The sequence below is a fragment of the Protopterus annectens genome, chromosome 3.part0 (genome assembly GCF_019279795.1).
Source record: "Protopterus annectens isolate FY-2018-M chromosome 3.part0, PAN1.0, whole genome shotgun sequence".
NCBI lineage: Eukaryota > Metazoa > Chordata > Ceratodontiformes > Protopteridae > Protopterus > Protopterus annectens.
The window spans coordinates 226,110,360-226,125,828 of record NC_056731.1 but is presented as its reverse complement, the minus strand read 5'-3'; the positions used below and the strand labels follow the sequence as shown (position 1 = coordinate 226,125,828).

The following is a 15,469-nucleotide window of genomic DNA, read 5'->3' as shown; positions in this document are numbered from 1 at the left end:
AGTAACCCATTATTCCTATGTTAGCTCACAGTATTTGTGAAGCTAATTAAGGCAGCTGTGCTATGTTTAGGTTGAAAACCATGTTTGGTGGGGGATAAAAGATTATTTTTCAAAAGGTGATTAAGCAGTTGTACATGAATTCATTTTTCCAGTATGCCGGCTGACTTAATTGTGTTTTGTCTAAAAGTTTAACTGAATATGGCTAGTTGACTGAACCACCACATAAAGAACCTAGGATCTTACTTTTCTTTTGCTGATTACTCCCTTTATTCATATTGTGGGAGCAAACTCATGATTACTCTAGCTTAGATTAAATATAAAATTGTTTGTGGCATTGTAGCTTGCTTTTGCTGTTATATAGGTCATTTTTGTAACACACCACTACTGTCAACATTGTCAAAAAATTCTCAAACTGCAGCCTCATACTTGCCCGGCATATAGTATGCTGTGTGAGACTGGTGTGGAATGACGAATATGCGTTTAATACAAATTTACCAACCAAGACCCAACAAGACAATGCAAAAGGCTTAAAGCCATTATAGAAGGGAGAGCAGGGACTGGGACTACAGATCAGCTTTGGAGAGGGTTTGTAGGCTGATCATACTGATACTACTTCTGGGTGATCATGTACTATTTAATACAGTGGGGGGATTGCATGACTGATTACGTGATTAGCACCTGAGGGAGCATAAGTCTGTCACTTCAGAATACCACCACATATTACTGTGTTAGTCTAGCAAATCACTGAGAACTATGTATTTCTGTCATGAAAACAGTGTACACCAAAGAGAAATAGCCTGACTTTCCATGAAGCAGCAGCTCTGCTTTTCTGTCAATGGCAGTTAGACAGTACAGCCTGAACCAAGGTGTGACATCCCCACACTGGACTAGTATTCAAGGAGTCTGGATCCTCACCACTGTCACTGGAGAGGGACATTCACTTGGAATACAAATGGATACTCACTATTTCCAGATGCAGCTTTCTGCACCGAGTACAGTTTCCCTTAAGAACACACAGAGAATGCAGTCAGCTCAGGATCTGGATTTCTTTATATCTTTCTCTCTCCAGGGCTGCAATAAGACTCCCCACTGGTACAGTTGTAGGGTTAGGTCCACAGCTGAGTGTCCAAGCCAAGTCCTCCAGCATCTTCTCTGTGACCAGTGCTTCATGTCTCTCTCCAAATAGCTGACACACATTCACATATACACACACACACACACACACACACACACACACACACACACACACACACACACACACACACACACACCTGGGAAAGTCTGGCACAGATTTATCTGCTATGTCTCCTGCTCAGAGTATAAGGTAGATATCACTGCCACCAGACACTCCACAATCAGCCAAGGCTCTTAACAAAGGGTGTCCAATTATACTGTGTAATTTTAATACTAATAAAAATGGTAGTAGCTGACAAAGACAGATAGGCCTTTTGGAGTGACCCACACAGTGTTACCAAATGAATATAAGCACTCTCAATGGTTAAACACTTTCTACAAGGACCAGCCACAATAAGAGTTTTAAATATGTTTAATAGTAAAATAACATGGAAATACTAAATCTATATTTAGGTATACCACAGAATTGAAATCACAGGAAATACTGAAAATAACATTGATGGACAGACTCAGACAAACAAAGAAAAACAATATCTAAACTAGGCTTCACTATATTCCTGGCTGAATCTAGGAGAATTACTCTTCCCTACTTAATAGAGCAAGTCAGATAATGTGGTGAATGGTCCTGCTTGTTGTCAGTCCCAAGACAGAATATTGAATACTTGGAGATTACTCTCTGTAATATCTAAAATTTCCAAGATGGCTGGCAGAATAACCTCATCTGGTCACCTGACTCTAGGTCCTCACACTGTTCCCTTTTGAAACTGAGACAGGAATTTAGCATAGACGTCTGTAATGCACATATAAATGTTTATGGCAGTGTGGCTTGAGCCATGAAACAATTACAGTAATTCCCATCTTCTTTACAGAGGCTATTTAACAATGGCCTCTCCCAGACCTACTGACTCCAGTTCCATTCAACACAGTAGTATGTCATTTTAATGGTTTAGCAGCTCATTTACATTTCCCTTATTTTTCTTAAAGTAATCTACCTGGTTAACCTCTGCTTTTGAAACTCACTATGATACATTCTTTTAACACTGGCATCTTTACAAATACATTTTGATTTTCAAATACCATATACATATCTAATACATTTGTAGCATAAGCATCTCCCCAAATCAGTTTGATATTCAAATGCCATACAGTTCCATACATTTGTAACATAAGCATCTTGTACACATTAGTTTGATACTCAAAGGATATCATTCTTAATAAAACTCCAGTTAGCTATCCTGCCACTAGCCCATATTATCACACAAGTGTATGAGAGATGTGCACTCTTTTGGTAGACTAAAGGGAGACACCAATTTATAATAGACTGTTGGTGTTCCTGTGGTACAGCTTGCCATATGCTGCAGTGCACCTGAGCTCTACCAAAACCCAGTATATGGCCATATGAATATTTCATTAATATTGTCCCTTGAGTATAATGTATGGCACTGCCAATTGTATGCTTCTTACAGTGGCTTTTACTTTTGGCATGTGGTCTATGAATTCTTATGAAAGGTATATTTGCATATGTGTGATAACCATGTTTAGAAAATTGTAAAACATGCATTGCACTGTCATAAAATACCGTTAAATTGTTAGCAATTATTCTTTTACATGTGCGTTAATCTTATTTTGTTTTGAAGGTGGAGCTGCTATTAGTAATTTAACTTTTGTGCTAACATTTTGTTTTTCTTGGTGAAGTGGCATTCATTTGTGTAGAAACTAGCCGTGAATCTGACAAATAATGAAGGAAGACAATCCAAACCAGTTGAATGGTAGCCTGAAGAGTCTAGGTAAGTTATTTAAAAACATTATAATGGTATGATATTCTGGATAGTTTCCTTCTGAGTGTGCAAGTTTGAGGCAGGTTGTGTTGTAATCTTAATTTATTAAAAATACACATTGTGTTGTAATCTTAATTTATTAAAAATAATATATCAAGGTAATTAAATGCAACACCCTACGCATTCATAAAACTCAGCATTACATTGTTTCTCTGAACTATTATTTGGAATATTGTCTGTTTCCGCATTTCTCCTTTTCTGTAGCAAAACAACAAGAAGATGTTGCAACTGAAGTGATTTTAAATTTTGTTATAATGACTTGCTGACAGACAGTTCTGACAAAGTTATAACTTCTTATAATGGACCGACACATAGTTTACTTTTGAGACTATGTTGTGCCAAAGCAGACAATTAAAAGAAAACTCCACCCTAGAACTCAAAAAATGTTTTCTTTTTTGATATATCTTTATTTTCTTAGCTATTTTAATGGTTCAATATCACTTCAGGCACTTCGTTTACAATTTTAATGTGTTTCCCACAAAATGGTGATCGATTGGCCTGCCAGAGTAATGTGATCTTGTTTTCTGATTTCATTCCTTCTTCCCAGAATACATTTCAAGTCCTGTTTTATATGAGTCATGCTGAACATAAGGACGTGGTGGTGTTTTCTCATGTCATTAAGATAGACATTCCTTCTTCCCAGAATACATTTTAAGTCCTGTTTATATGAGTCATGCTGAACATAAGGACATGGTGGTGTTTTCTCATGTCATTAAGATAGAATGGCAGGAGTATGAAGCATTGTCATCTAACACACCTTATGTAGCAGAACTGCTTTTTATATTTCCTTGAGTGAGCTTCATTTTTCTGCCTGTCAGAGCTTCTTCTATATTATAAACAGCCATTAGATACTTCCAGGATAATAAAGTAGTTAAATATCAGGCTTTTGTAAAGTGATTCTTTTGTAGTGCTAAATAAATTGACAGGCCTCCACCTGCACTCTTATCTTGAGGTGTGAAAACTTTCACTGCAGTAAATTATCCTTGCTGCAGCATATACAGCTGATAGTTACTACTGTTAAGAAGAATAGAATGCAATGTGTAAGGACTGACTCTAAGTCAGTGGGTGTCTCTTACCATTGAGCCATGTACCAGATATGCAATCATCTCTGGAATGATGTCACAAAAAAGTATAAAAGACCTTTCTATAAACATATCAGTGTACCTAGTTGATAAGGCTGCCACCTGTCTTTCCTTCGGCAGAGCAGTCCTGATTTGAGCAGTTCTGTCCTGTCTGTGAGGGAATGAAAATGAGGAATGCTGTGGTACTTTTACAAGAAAAAATATTTTCTGACTTTTCTTTAAATGTCACGGAAATCTTTGATACTACATTTGTCATCTTAATATATAAAGAAGTATAAATAACCAGCATTTAGTATTTCAATACTCTGATGCTGCTTTTGTAAGTTCGTCAGAAGAAATGACGATTGCCTTTAAATCTCTAACTGATCTAATTGCTTTGCTTTGCTATAAAAGGCATGTCTACATAGGAAGAACTGTGAATCGGCTTTAACTTCTCCTGTCTCTAATAAAGACAGTGGAAAATAGTCTAACTGCTTTCTGTCTCATTTATAGCAGCAGGATTAATTGCCTGTCTAGGACTGACAGCAATACCTCACAGGGTGAACTACAAATTTCTGCGTCTGTGGTATGTAATGCTTTGGAGACAAATTTGTCTACAAAGTATATGAAACGTTAAGCTTAAAAATGTAAATGGACCTTCCTTTCCTTTGATTTGAAGGCCTTTGGTAAAAACTCTGTACCCATGAACTACCACATAGCTGGTAATCTACTTAATGCCGAAAATGTGATGAAACCTTGGGACACAGGTGGACAGTTTTCTCTCCTTTGATAATCACATCGCTGCAGTGGTCAGGAAATCCTTCTACGTGGCTCATCTCATCACAAAAGGATTTTCATCCAGAAAAAAAGAGGTCATTGTTCCCCTCTACTCATCACTCATTAGACCCATTATAGAGTACAACACCCCTTTTGGTATGTACCTCACAAGACATCTACAACTGGAATGACCACAGAAATACCTCACAAAGAGGATTACTGGCCTCAAACAGATGCCCTATGCAGACCATCTCAAAAAACTACAGCTTTACTCCATCGCATATCGCCTACTCAGGGGCGATCTCTGCCTAACATACAAAGCTATGTCAAACCTAGAGCTGTTGGACATGCTCCACTTAAAGAAATCCCAATCCCTCAGAGCTACATGCTCTAGGGACCTAAACCTTGTCACCACAATAAACAGAACATGCTGGAGGGATAGATTCCTGTCCCAGAGACTTCCCATACTCTGGAACAGACTACCTATCTATGTCAAACAGAGCTCCTCATTAGCACTCTTCAAGAAAAATCTTGATTGGATGGGAAATTGATTGGATGGGAAATGGGAAATTCACCCCAGGGATCACTTCTGTGGCTCTGCTCGACAGGGGCACAGGAAAATAATTTTCTTGGGTGGTGAAAGCCAGGGTACATTTTTTGGCTAGGTTTGTATGGGCCCTAGGGCTGATAGCCTAGTACCTACCTATGAACCTATAAGGAAATGAAAGCTTTTCCTTTGATTTGAAGGCAAGGAAATGAAAGCTTTATATAGTACAATCAGGTTTCTGGTACCTGCATGATACTGGAACCATATTGTAGGGAGAAAAGCAATGTAAGGATTGAGTTAAACTGTAGGAGAGGGTGGATTTTTCCTTTAACATTACAAAGTGGGTTTATTTAACAACTGGCATTGATAAAGAATGGTCATTTGATATAAATTATATATGTATACACACACACACACACACACACACACACACACACACACACACACACACACACACGCCTCTGGCTAGCTTTGTTTATTAAAATGCATTCAAATTTTACTTGAAATTTCTGTTCTTGCATGATGATATATTAAGGGTTATTTGCTTTAATAATTCAAGTGCAGCAAATTTAAAAGTATTTTTATAATGATTCAAATACAGCATGCTTAGTGCTATAATGATTGCTGTAGGATAATGCCAGTACTGGTACAAGTAAAAGACTGCAAGAGTCATGCTGGAGTGAATTTCAAATATATATGAGAACTTTGGCTCACCAAAATTTGTTTATGTACTTATTTTTGCAGAGTTTCTCATTGGGACTCTGTGCTATTGCTTTGAAGTTACTGACACCTTCAAGTAGAAAAAAATGTGAAAGCTGCAGCAAGCTTTGGCTTATATTTTACCATTTATTCTATAGTAATGTTTTTCAGCTTTTCCCGGTTAGGGGTCATCACAGCGAAACTCCGGTCCGCTAATGATTGGCAGTGGATTTTTAGGGTGCTGAGTTCCCACCCCAACACCCAACCTTCAGAGAAGGCACACCCATTCACGCATGCCCCTACCTGCATGTCTTTAAACATCACTTGACCATGGGAAGGACATGCAGACTCCACACAGAAGGCGCTCCAGCTGAGAATCAAACGGGAGAACCTCTTGCTGTGAGATGACAACGTTAACCGCTTTACCATTTATTGTCTACATTGCCCTTACTGATACTTTCCTGAAAACCTGAATGCAGTAGCATTTTCCTCTTTAGCATTATCACTGAACTTTGAGTTTGTGATGCATTGTCTGTAGTTGTAATCAGCTGCAGAATAGTGGTCTGTATCATCACAATTTTTGCATTGTGACTTGGGAGAAGTGACAGCATTCTTCTGTAATAAATGGTGATACATATGAATGCACTTTGGCTAGGATTCATAGTCGGGGGAGTTGTAGATCTTGCTCCCACTCTGATATTTATAGTTTCATAGTTGTGCACAGTCCCACCAAAAGAGAGTATTGTCAAGTGGGCATTTATATTACTAGTTCTATACTGCATCACTGAGCACTCTACTGATCCATACCTACAAAGTTGTGTAGGTCCTAATGAATCAGTGCATGCGTGTGTGTATACACACACACACACACACACACACACACACACACACACACACACACACACACACCCCTGGGAAGACTGGCACAGATTTACCAGCTGTGCCCCCTCTGCCCAGACTATGAGATAATTATGCTGCCACCAGTCAGCTACTCTAAGACTGTTACAAAGGTACCCAATTATACTGAGTAAAATGAATACTAATACATATGGTAGAGTTTGACCAATGCAACAAGGCTTTCAGGAGCAGCAACGGTATTTCTAAAATAAGCATAAATACTCTTTTTTAAGATGTTAAAAGCATTCTCTAAAAGACCAGCCACAATGAAAGGTATGGAAATATTTAATAATAAATAATAAAATAGAAAACACGAGAATACTGAATATCTGGTTACAATAAATACCAGAGTTTCAATCACAGGAGATATGGAAAATAACACCATTGGACAAATTCATACAAATGCAGAAAAACAATATTTAACTAATCTCACTATATTTTCCTGACTGACTAAATAATTACTGTTCCCTAGTTAAGTTACTTGCTACAGCAAGGCAAAATGAGGTGTGAGGTTGAATGGTATATCAGAAAGATCTTTCCTGTCAGGTTCCAGAAGACAACGTGATGCTGCAAGAGTTCCGTTATATTTCTCACTAATATCTAAAGAATCATTTCAGTACCGGTTATAGAATGACATCACATCTGGTCACCTGACTCTGGTACAGTACACACCCAGAGCTTTGCTAAGTTCTGTTGCAGCATCTGAAAACTATAAAACAATGTCAAAACCTTCCACCCTTCCAGAGAAGCAATTAGTTCACCCCTAAGGACAATAGAGTAAGATTCTTAGTCCTCGTTTCTCAGACATTTTTGTCTCTGGCTGCAATCAGACCTATAGATAAAATCTTTATAGCCTAAACCAACCCATTTAATTTTCAACCTATTTTTCAAAACTATCTGTACTGAGATTTAACCTCTTCCCTTCCAGATTTCTTTGTTAAAAAATATACATGTATGTCCGACAGTATTATTATAACTGATTAAATGTATATCTTTTTTCTGTCCAGCAGGACCCACTGTTGATGCATTTTTAACATAAGCAACTTTAGAAATGCATTTTTAGCACAAGCATGTATACAAATCAGTGTGATAGTCAAATGACATAAAATACTTTACAAAACTCCAGCTTGCTATTTATTTTATTTATTTATTTTACATTTGTTTACTGGGAAAGTCCAACTGGATAACATGTCCATTTTCAGCGGAGGCCCGGGGAGAAAAGCTCTAAGACATACAAAGAATTACACAAACTTAACAATTTTACAAAAAAGAGAAGTTAACATGCTTAAATTTTACATAATATATTGTAGGCGGTGGTGGTGCTGCGGTAGCATTGTCGCCTCATAGCGAGACATTGTGCCGTTCGATTCTCAGCTAGTACGTCTTCTGTGTGGAGGCATGCGTGAATGGGCATACCTTTGTTGAAGGTTGTGCGTCAGGGCTGGCAAACTTGGCACATAAAAAATCTACTGCCAATCATTAGCAGACCGGAGTTCCGCTGTGGCGACCCCTAACCGGGAAAAGCCGAAAGACACAAAATATTGTAGGGAAAATAATGTTAAAATTAGATATAATTTTGTGAAGAAACACATGTTACAGTTGGTGGATTATTAAACAGCTATTCTAAGGTTACTATTGAGTAGAAGAGAAGTTGTATAGCTAGTTATGTTTTAGCTGGTTACTTTGGTGCAGGCATTACAAATTTAGCCAATAACCATAAGAAAGTCTATGGGATTGTTCGGTAGAGGATGTGTAGAGGTAGAGAAGAGGAAAGTAGAAGCAAATATGTTTGGTCAGATTGTTGTGAGGTCTCAGGGGTGGAGTTAGAGAGGATTTTAGGGAAACTACGTAAGATGATAGTAGAAGTGACTTTATAAGGAATTAAACTAGACTGGTGTGAGTTAGATGGTGTTTTGGTTACTTCTAGTTTAGTGGGGGTTTTTTCTTCAATCCTGGTTCAGTACATGGGCATATCCATGAGGTTGATAGGTGGGCTCTTAGAAGTTTTTTGAATTGTTCAATGTTAGTATTGGTTTTGATGTGTAATGGAAGTCTATTCCAAGCTTTGGCAACCTAACAGAAGTAGAGGGATTCTCCAGCATGATTTTTGCTTTTTATTATTTCTAATAGTGCCTTATTGCTGGAGTGAAGGATACGTTTGTTGGAGTTGTTTGTTAGTATGCTCTTTAGGGGTGGAGTTTTTTCAGGCTGGTTTATAATATGGTGGGCCATTTTGAGCTGATTTGTATTTTAGCAATGAGGGGAATTCAAGCCATGAGAGTTTTCTGGCACAGTGGCAGGGTGGGATCTATAGTTAGCACCTGTAGCGAGTTTTGTATTTTAGCAATGAGGGGAATTCAAGCCATGAGAGTTTTCTGGCACAGTGGCAGGGTGGGATCTATAGTTAGCACCTGTAGCGAGTTTTGTTATTTTATTGTAGCAGTTTTCAAGTTTTGTCATATCAGTCTTTCTAATGTTAGTAAGGATTGGGGATGCAGAGAGTAATGTTGAGGTAAGGTGGGTTCTAGCAATAGTAACTCTAGTGTAAGCTGTGAGATGGTGTCTACTCCTTTAGAGACACCTTAGTTTTTTATGTACTTTTTTTATGGAGTGTGAAATATGAACATCAAATAGCAAATTATGGTCAATGGTAATCCCTAACAGTTTTGTACTGGTAACTGTAATTATAATGGTGTTAAGGTAATTTTGAATGCTGGTAGGGTGTCAGAGACTCTGGTAGGGTGAAAAAGGATGAGTCTGTTTTTTGGAGGGTTCAAAATTAGTTGAGCATTAGTTAGCCAAGCTTCTATAGCTACAAATGATGATTTGTTCTAGTTGTTGGAGGGAAGGAGCAACACATATAATGGTTGAATCATCTGCATATTGTATGAGTGTGGAATCTTTTGTAGCTGTGTGAAGTTTATAAGTGAAGATTATGAAGAGGAGTGGGCCAAGGATAGAACCTTGTGGGACTCCTATAGTTATAGGATGAAGAGGGGAGAAGTTTTGTTGCCATAGTACAACCTGTTGATGGCCATCCAGATAGTATTTAAACTAGGCTATTGCTGTCTGGCTGAGGCTTAAATCGGCTAAGGCTTGTAAGAGTTTGGAATGGGATACAGTGTCAAATGCCTTTGATAGATCAAGAAAGGTGGAGGAGACTAGATTACCTTCAGAAAGTAGTTGGTTAACAGTATTGGTAAAGCACATTAGTGCTGTGGTGGTACTATGATTAGGCTGAACGCCATGTTGAGTGGGAGTTAGGAGATTGTTTGTTAATAGGTATTCTAGCAGCTGCATGTGAATGTATTTTTCCAAGATTTATGAAAGGGGGAATAGTATGGCTATGGGAGAGTAGCTGGATAGGTCTGTAGAGTTACTACCTTTGTGAAGTGGGATTATATGTGCTATTTTCCAGAGTTTAGATATCTTATTTTCTGAAATAGAACGGTTTATTAGGATGGCAATGGGGACTGAGATGGCAACTGGTTTGAATTGGAAGCAGTTGGGGTTGCTACTTGGTGGGTGTAATGGGGGTGGAAGTGAAGTTAGTATTTATAAGGTTTATGGATTTGGTGAAGTATTTGTTAAATTGGGTTGGGATATTGTCTTTGGTATTGGATAGATTAGGGGCTAGGGTTGCAGTTTGGCCTGGATGTAGTATTTTATTAATGGTGGACCAGAACTTTTGAGGATTTTTCTGATGTTTTATTTGTCATTATAGTGGTCTTTTTTTTTTAGTCTTGCCTGATCTGTTTTTTGACTGAGTTTCTAAGTTCTAGGTATTTCTGATGGTCTGCGGTGTTTTTTTTTCTATAGCCCATTTATTCCAGGCCTTGTCTCTTACTTAATCAACCAGATCTCTACTAAAAATAAGCCAGGGAGTATAGTTAGGTTTAATACATAAGGTTCTGGTGGGAGCTACTTTATTTAGGATGCTGTTGAAGGTGGAGTTAAAGTAATGTTCTGCTTCATCTAGAGGAAGAAAGTTTCTATTTACAATTTCTCAGTAAGGTAGCAAATTCTAGAGTGTTGAAGTTTTTGGTGTTGCGGATTTGATGGTATTTTGGGATTTTAGTAGGGTTTAATAGTTGTCTGAAAAGAAAAGTTGGAAGGTGATCACTGAGACTGTGTGGTAGACAGCCAGAGAGTTATGTGGTATTGGGATGACTAGTTAAGATCCAGTCTAGTATTGACTCTTTGCTTTTTGTCAGTTCTAGTAGGGGTTTTGATTAGTTGTGGGTAGCCATGGAGATTAATATGGTTAGTAGGGGAAGAGTCCACGGCTATAATAGTTTCTTGAGGAAGAGTACTAGAAGACCATCGTAATATATTTTCCATTGTGGGAATATTTTGGCCAGGTGGGATGTAAATGCCTATGATATTTATATGCTTTTTTGTATTGAGATAGTTTGGTTAGTATTACTTCAGGATTTTGGAAAGAAGGGGTGTCTGTGTTCAGCAGTTCTAGAGACAGGGTGTTTTTGTAAAGGATGGCTAGTTCCCCTCCTCTTTTTTTTTCCTGTCTATCTTTTCTATATAGTGTATCCAGGGGGTGTTATTTCATTGTCACTGATGTCTGGTTTTAGCCAGGTTTCAGTTGAGGACAATGTCGGGTTGGTAGATAGTTAGGGTAGTGTGGAGTTCCTGTGTTTTATTAAGGATGCTTCTTAGATTGATGTTAAGCTTTAGGAGGTCTGAACTTTTCCTACTGAGGTGGGAGGAGGTCTGAACTTTTCCTACTGAGGTGGGAGGAAGATGAAGTTGGCCGTTAGGGTTGAATGGATGGGTAGTGGGCCCTGGGTTGGGATGAATGTCTCCACTATGTAATAGTTGTGTTCTAATTTGATTTAGCATTTTTATGAGTTTATGCATAGTCTTGTCATATTTTAGAGGTATGTTTGGTGTTTATGGCTATGCTGGCATATGTTACACATGCACTGCCTTACTCTCCCTGGCACAGATGGCACTACGTCATATCACATTGCTTATGCCTAAACACTTAAACATTTGAAAATAAATATTAAATGGCAAAAGCAGAGAAAATGCATAACAAAAAAAGAATTAGATTCACATAGGAAATGCTGCATTCCATTTTTCACAATGAAGACCAATAACAAAATGAAATATCCTGCCTATATAAAGTAGCAGATAATCACAACAACCATTTAAAATGCGATATAACTGGATAAGAGCACCTTAACTGTCCCATATCCAAGATAATGTAGTCCACTTAACAGCTTGTAGTCAAATAATTGAGATTACTTTTTCGATCAAATATGCAGTGGCAGAATAAAATGCAAAAGTCAGCGTAGCTCAAGAGTCAACAATTCCAATGTTGTCATGCCAAAAAAATTTCCAAATATGTTCATGGCAAAGAGTCTGCAAAAAAAGTTTTCAGCAGCACTGAAATCAGAGGAAAACTTCCAGAGCCTTGAAAATAAGAACATCCTAAATGTTGCACAAACCATTCTGCAATTCCTCTGGAAGTAAAGCATGAGAACCTCAAACTTTCCAGATTCACCTCAGCTGAAGACCCACCTTCAGTTTATGGCTCGTGTGATGGACAATTATCACAAACCAATATGATCACATATGCCTTACCTAACCACTGAAGTTGTCTTCATCCAGGAAGCTAACAAAAGTTTCAGTTCTTCAGCATGACTTGCAGACCCAAAGACTACCAAAATGCTGAAGAAGTACCTTGCTGCTTAGTTTGGCTCCTTATGTTTTGCCCCAACTGGCATAAGCAATATACACACAGCTGTAGAACTGTAAACAAAAACCTCGAACAACCCAGAAAAGCTCAGCTGAAGAGAGTCCCAAGTAATTTTTGGATGAAAAACCACAGGTGTCCATAGCTGTACTCCATGTTCTGGTAACCAGCTTTCACCAGTTAGAGGGGTTACTATACAGTCACTGGTACAGACAGACAGAGACACGTACATAACCACACACACACACACACACACACACACACACACACACACACACACACACACACACACACACACACACACACACATGCTCATAACCAGATGCAGACAAATGCACGTGTTCTGTACTTGCAGTCTCCAACTACAATTTTTGCATTTATAGCAGGCACATCAGGCAGCTCTAATCTATCACACGCCAACACTCAAAGTAAGAACTATCCAGAGACTTACTCATCCACAGTCCAGATATCTATACACACTCTCTGAAACACACACACACACACACACACACACACACACACGCTCCCACCTTCATGGTTACACATACAGCACCACATACCTACTTCAGCAGTGAGTAGGGGGAGTTGGCTCCATAACATCCTGTTCAGATTCCTATTGGATAACTTTATAGATGCTCACTGAAAAATACCAGTAAACATTTATACATTTTCTATCCAGTCTTGTCAGTACACTTACACAGCAGGAAAGTGTCCACCATCCATACAACACAACTGTCCAAACAGATTAGCACACCAAGCTGAGTAATGGGCCTCATAGCATAGGCCTCACCCACCAATTACTGCATTAACATGTGGTTCCAAAACCTTCAACGCTCCATAGCACTGATGTGTGATACAAAGCAGTAAACATGTCTGCGTATCACATGGGTCTTGTGTAGTATGCAAAGCAAAATGCTCTGCTTTGCATGCTGTGCAAGTTGGCTATGAATCCTGGTCTTTGTGAGATGAACAGTAGCTAAGAGATAATTGTTCATAAAGCAGGTAGCAGCACTTTAAAGCTATATAATAACCCTGTTCTTAGTTTAACTGTTAAATATGGTTTTAATTTCATAATTTCATCCTCTTCCTCATCTGTTGAAGATGCAAAGGATGTTGGAATACAGTTTTAACTGGCATTTGGTTTTGCACTGAAAGTATTAGGTTAGTCATGCTCTGCGTTTATTTAACTGCTTATGCTTCCAATGGAAGTGAAGAAGTAGCTGGCTGCACTCTCATGCTATTTCACATATACTGAAAGTTACATTCATACCTAAGCTCATCAGGAAGAGGCTGGACACTTTTAATACTTGATGCTGCATGCAAAAAACTCCAAACAGACAGAATGTGGGCTGGCCACTCAAATCTGTAACAGATTATCCCTCTATAATTCTCAAGTGCCTGTTATTTCTTCCCTCCCCAAAATTGTTGATTTTTCTAGTAAATCAGTGATGGATTACATTCACTCAGTATTATAGTATTTTGAATCTGTTTCTATTTTTGGGCCTTTGTGCCCATAATTATTTGTCTTTGTCCTAAATTCTTGAACATAGATGTTGAGCACAATGTATCCCTACAGCTTACGAAGTAATGATGAAAGCATGCTAGGAGCATTACTGTGAATACGTTGTACAATAATGAATACTGGTTAGCATACAAGTGGCAAGTGTGCACATGGGTAATAACAGTGACCACATTCATCCTATTTGTTGGTATCAGTTTGTATCTCAAAATATAATTCCCAGTTTACACATCTCAGAATATGTGCAAAATAAAACCGTGATTATAGAAAGTAGAGGAACATGTATAAATTTACTTCAGTTTGAGAACTGTGTTTAATGGTTATTAATAATTTATTTCACAGATGTTAATGTTTTCCCCTCTGATGTACATACTTTGAGAAAAATTTTTAAAAACTTTTTTTTTTAAATTTTGGGTGATAAAATAAATATAGGATCTTGTAGTCGATTTTTTTGTCGGGGGACGGGTTGTCACTTAAATTTTTCTTCAGATCTTTAAAATTCCTGTCAGGTAGTTCACTAACTGTTCAAGGCTCTGTTACCTGGTTACCAGGTGCTTTTCTCAGCTAGAACACGGAGCTGGCATTGGGCTCTTCGGTTCTTCCCTTCCCTGTCTCCAAGAAGAAGAAAGTTTTACAGGAGATCAGGCTGACTTCTGTTCTGCCTCAGCCACTGATGGGTGACTGCTGTAGTCAAACCAAGTACCTTGGATTGCTTATCTTCTCTTAGTTCCACTGGCATTGGTTCTTGAGAAGCTTCTAAAGATCAGGAAATGAGCACATCCTCCACAGCTACTGGGCTGTCCGCTTCAGGCAAGGGAAAACCACTCTTGTCCCTTTCCCTCTCTGAAGAAAGAGTAGATGGTGATTTACCACATTGCCCACCAAAGATGCCCGATTCCACAAGAAGAATCCCATTTTTGGGTTGTCTTTTTCTAGGGAGTTTCTTGCTGGCAAGAGCTAATATGTTGGACTTTTCCTTATCCTTTGTGATGTATCAGCTGCTTCTGGTACTGTGGACATAGAATCCTACTCGACTGCCTGCATGACCTGTTTGGGAATTCATTCACAGGCCTCTATCAGTATACCTCTTATTACCTCTTGGGGTATATTCTTTAGGTTGTTATAGGCCTAACTCCTTGCTACAGCTACCCACTTAATAGGATGGCTTCTTGTGGTTTGGTTTTGGCCCCATTAAAGGTTTTCCTTATGTAAAGGTTTTAGTTTAACTTCTCTAGTGATGATGTCTAGCATTGCCTCTCATATACACATAAATATATGTTA

The 15,469-nt window shown here is 38.4% G+C and overlaps 1 protein-coding gene across 1 annotated transcript in view; it reads left to right on the top strand.

Annotated features, from left to right (window-relative positions):
• The window catches only part of LOC122796318 (ATP-dependent translocase ABCB1-like), a 329,590-nt gene that overhangs the window by 43,805 nt on the left and 270,316 nt on the right, over positions 1-15,469 (top strand). The window contains exon 2 of the mRNA XM_044064705.1: positions 2,830-2,921. Within this exon, the coding sequence (XP_043920640.1) occupies positions 2,873-2,921 (49 nt within the window). The 5' untranslated portion in view covers positions 2,830-2,872. The remainder of the gene's footprint in view (positions 1-2,829; positions 2,922-15,469) is intronic.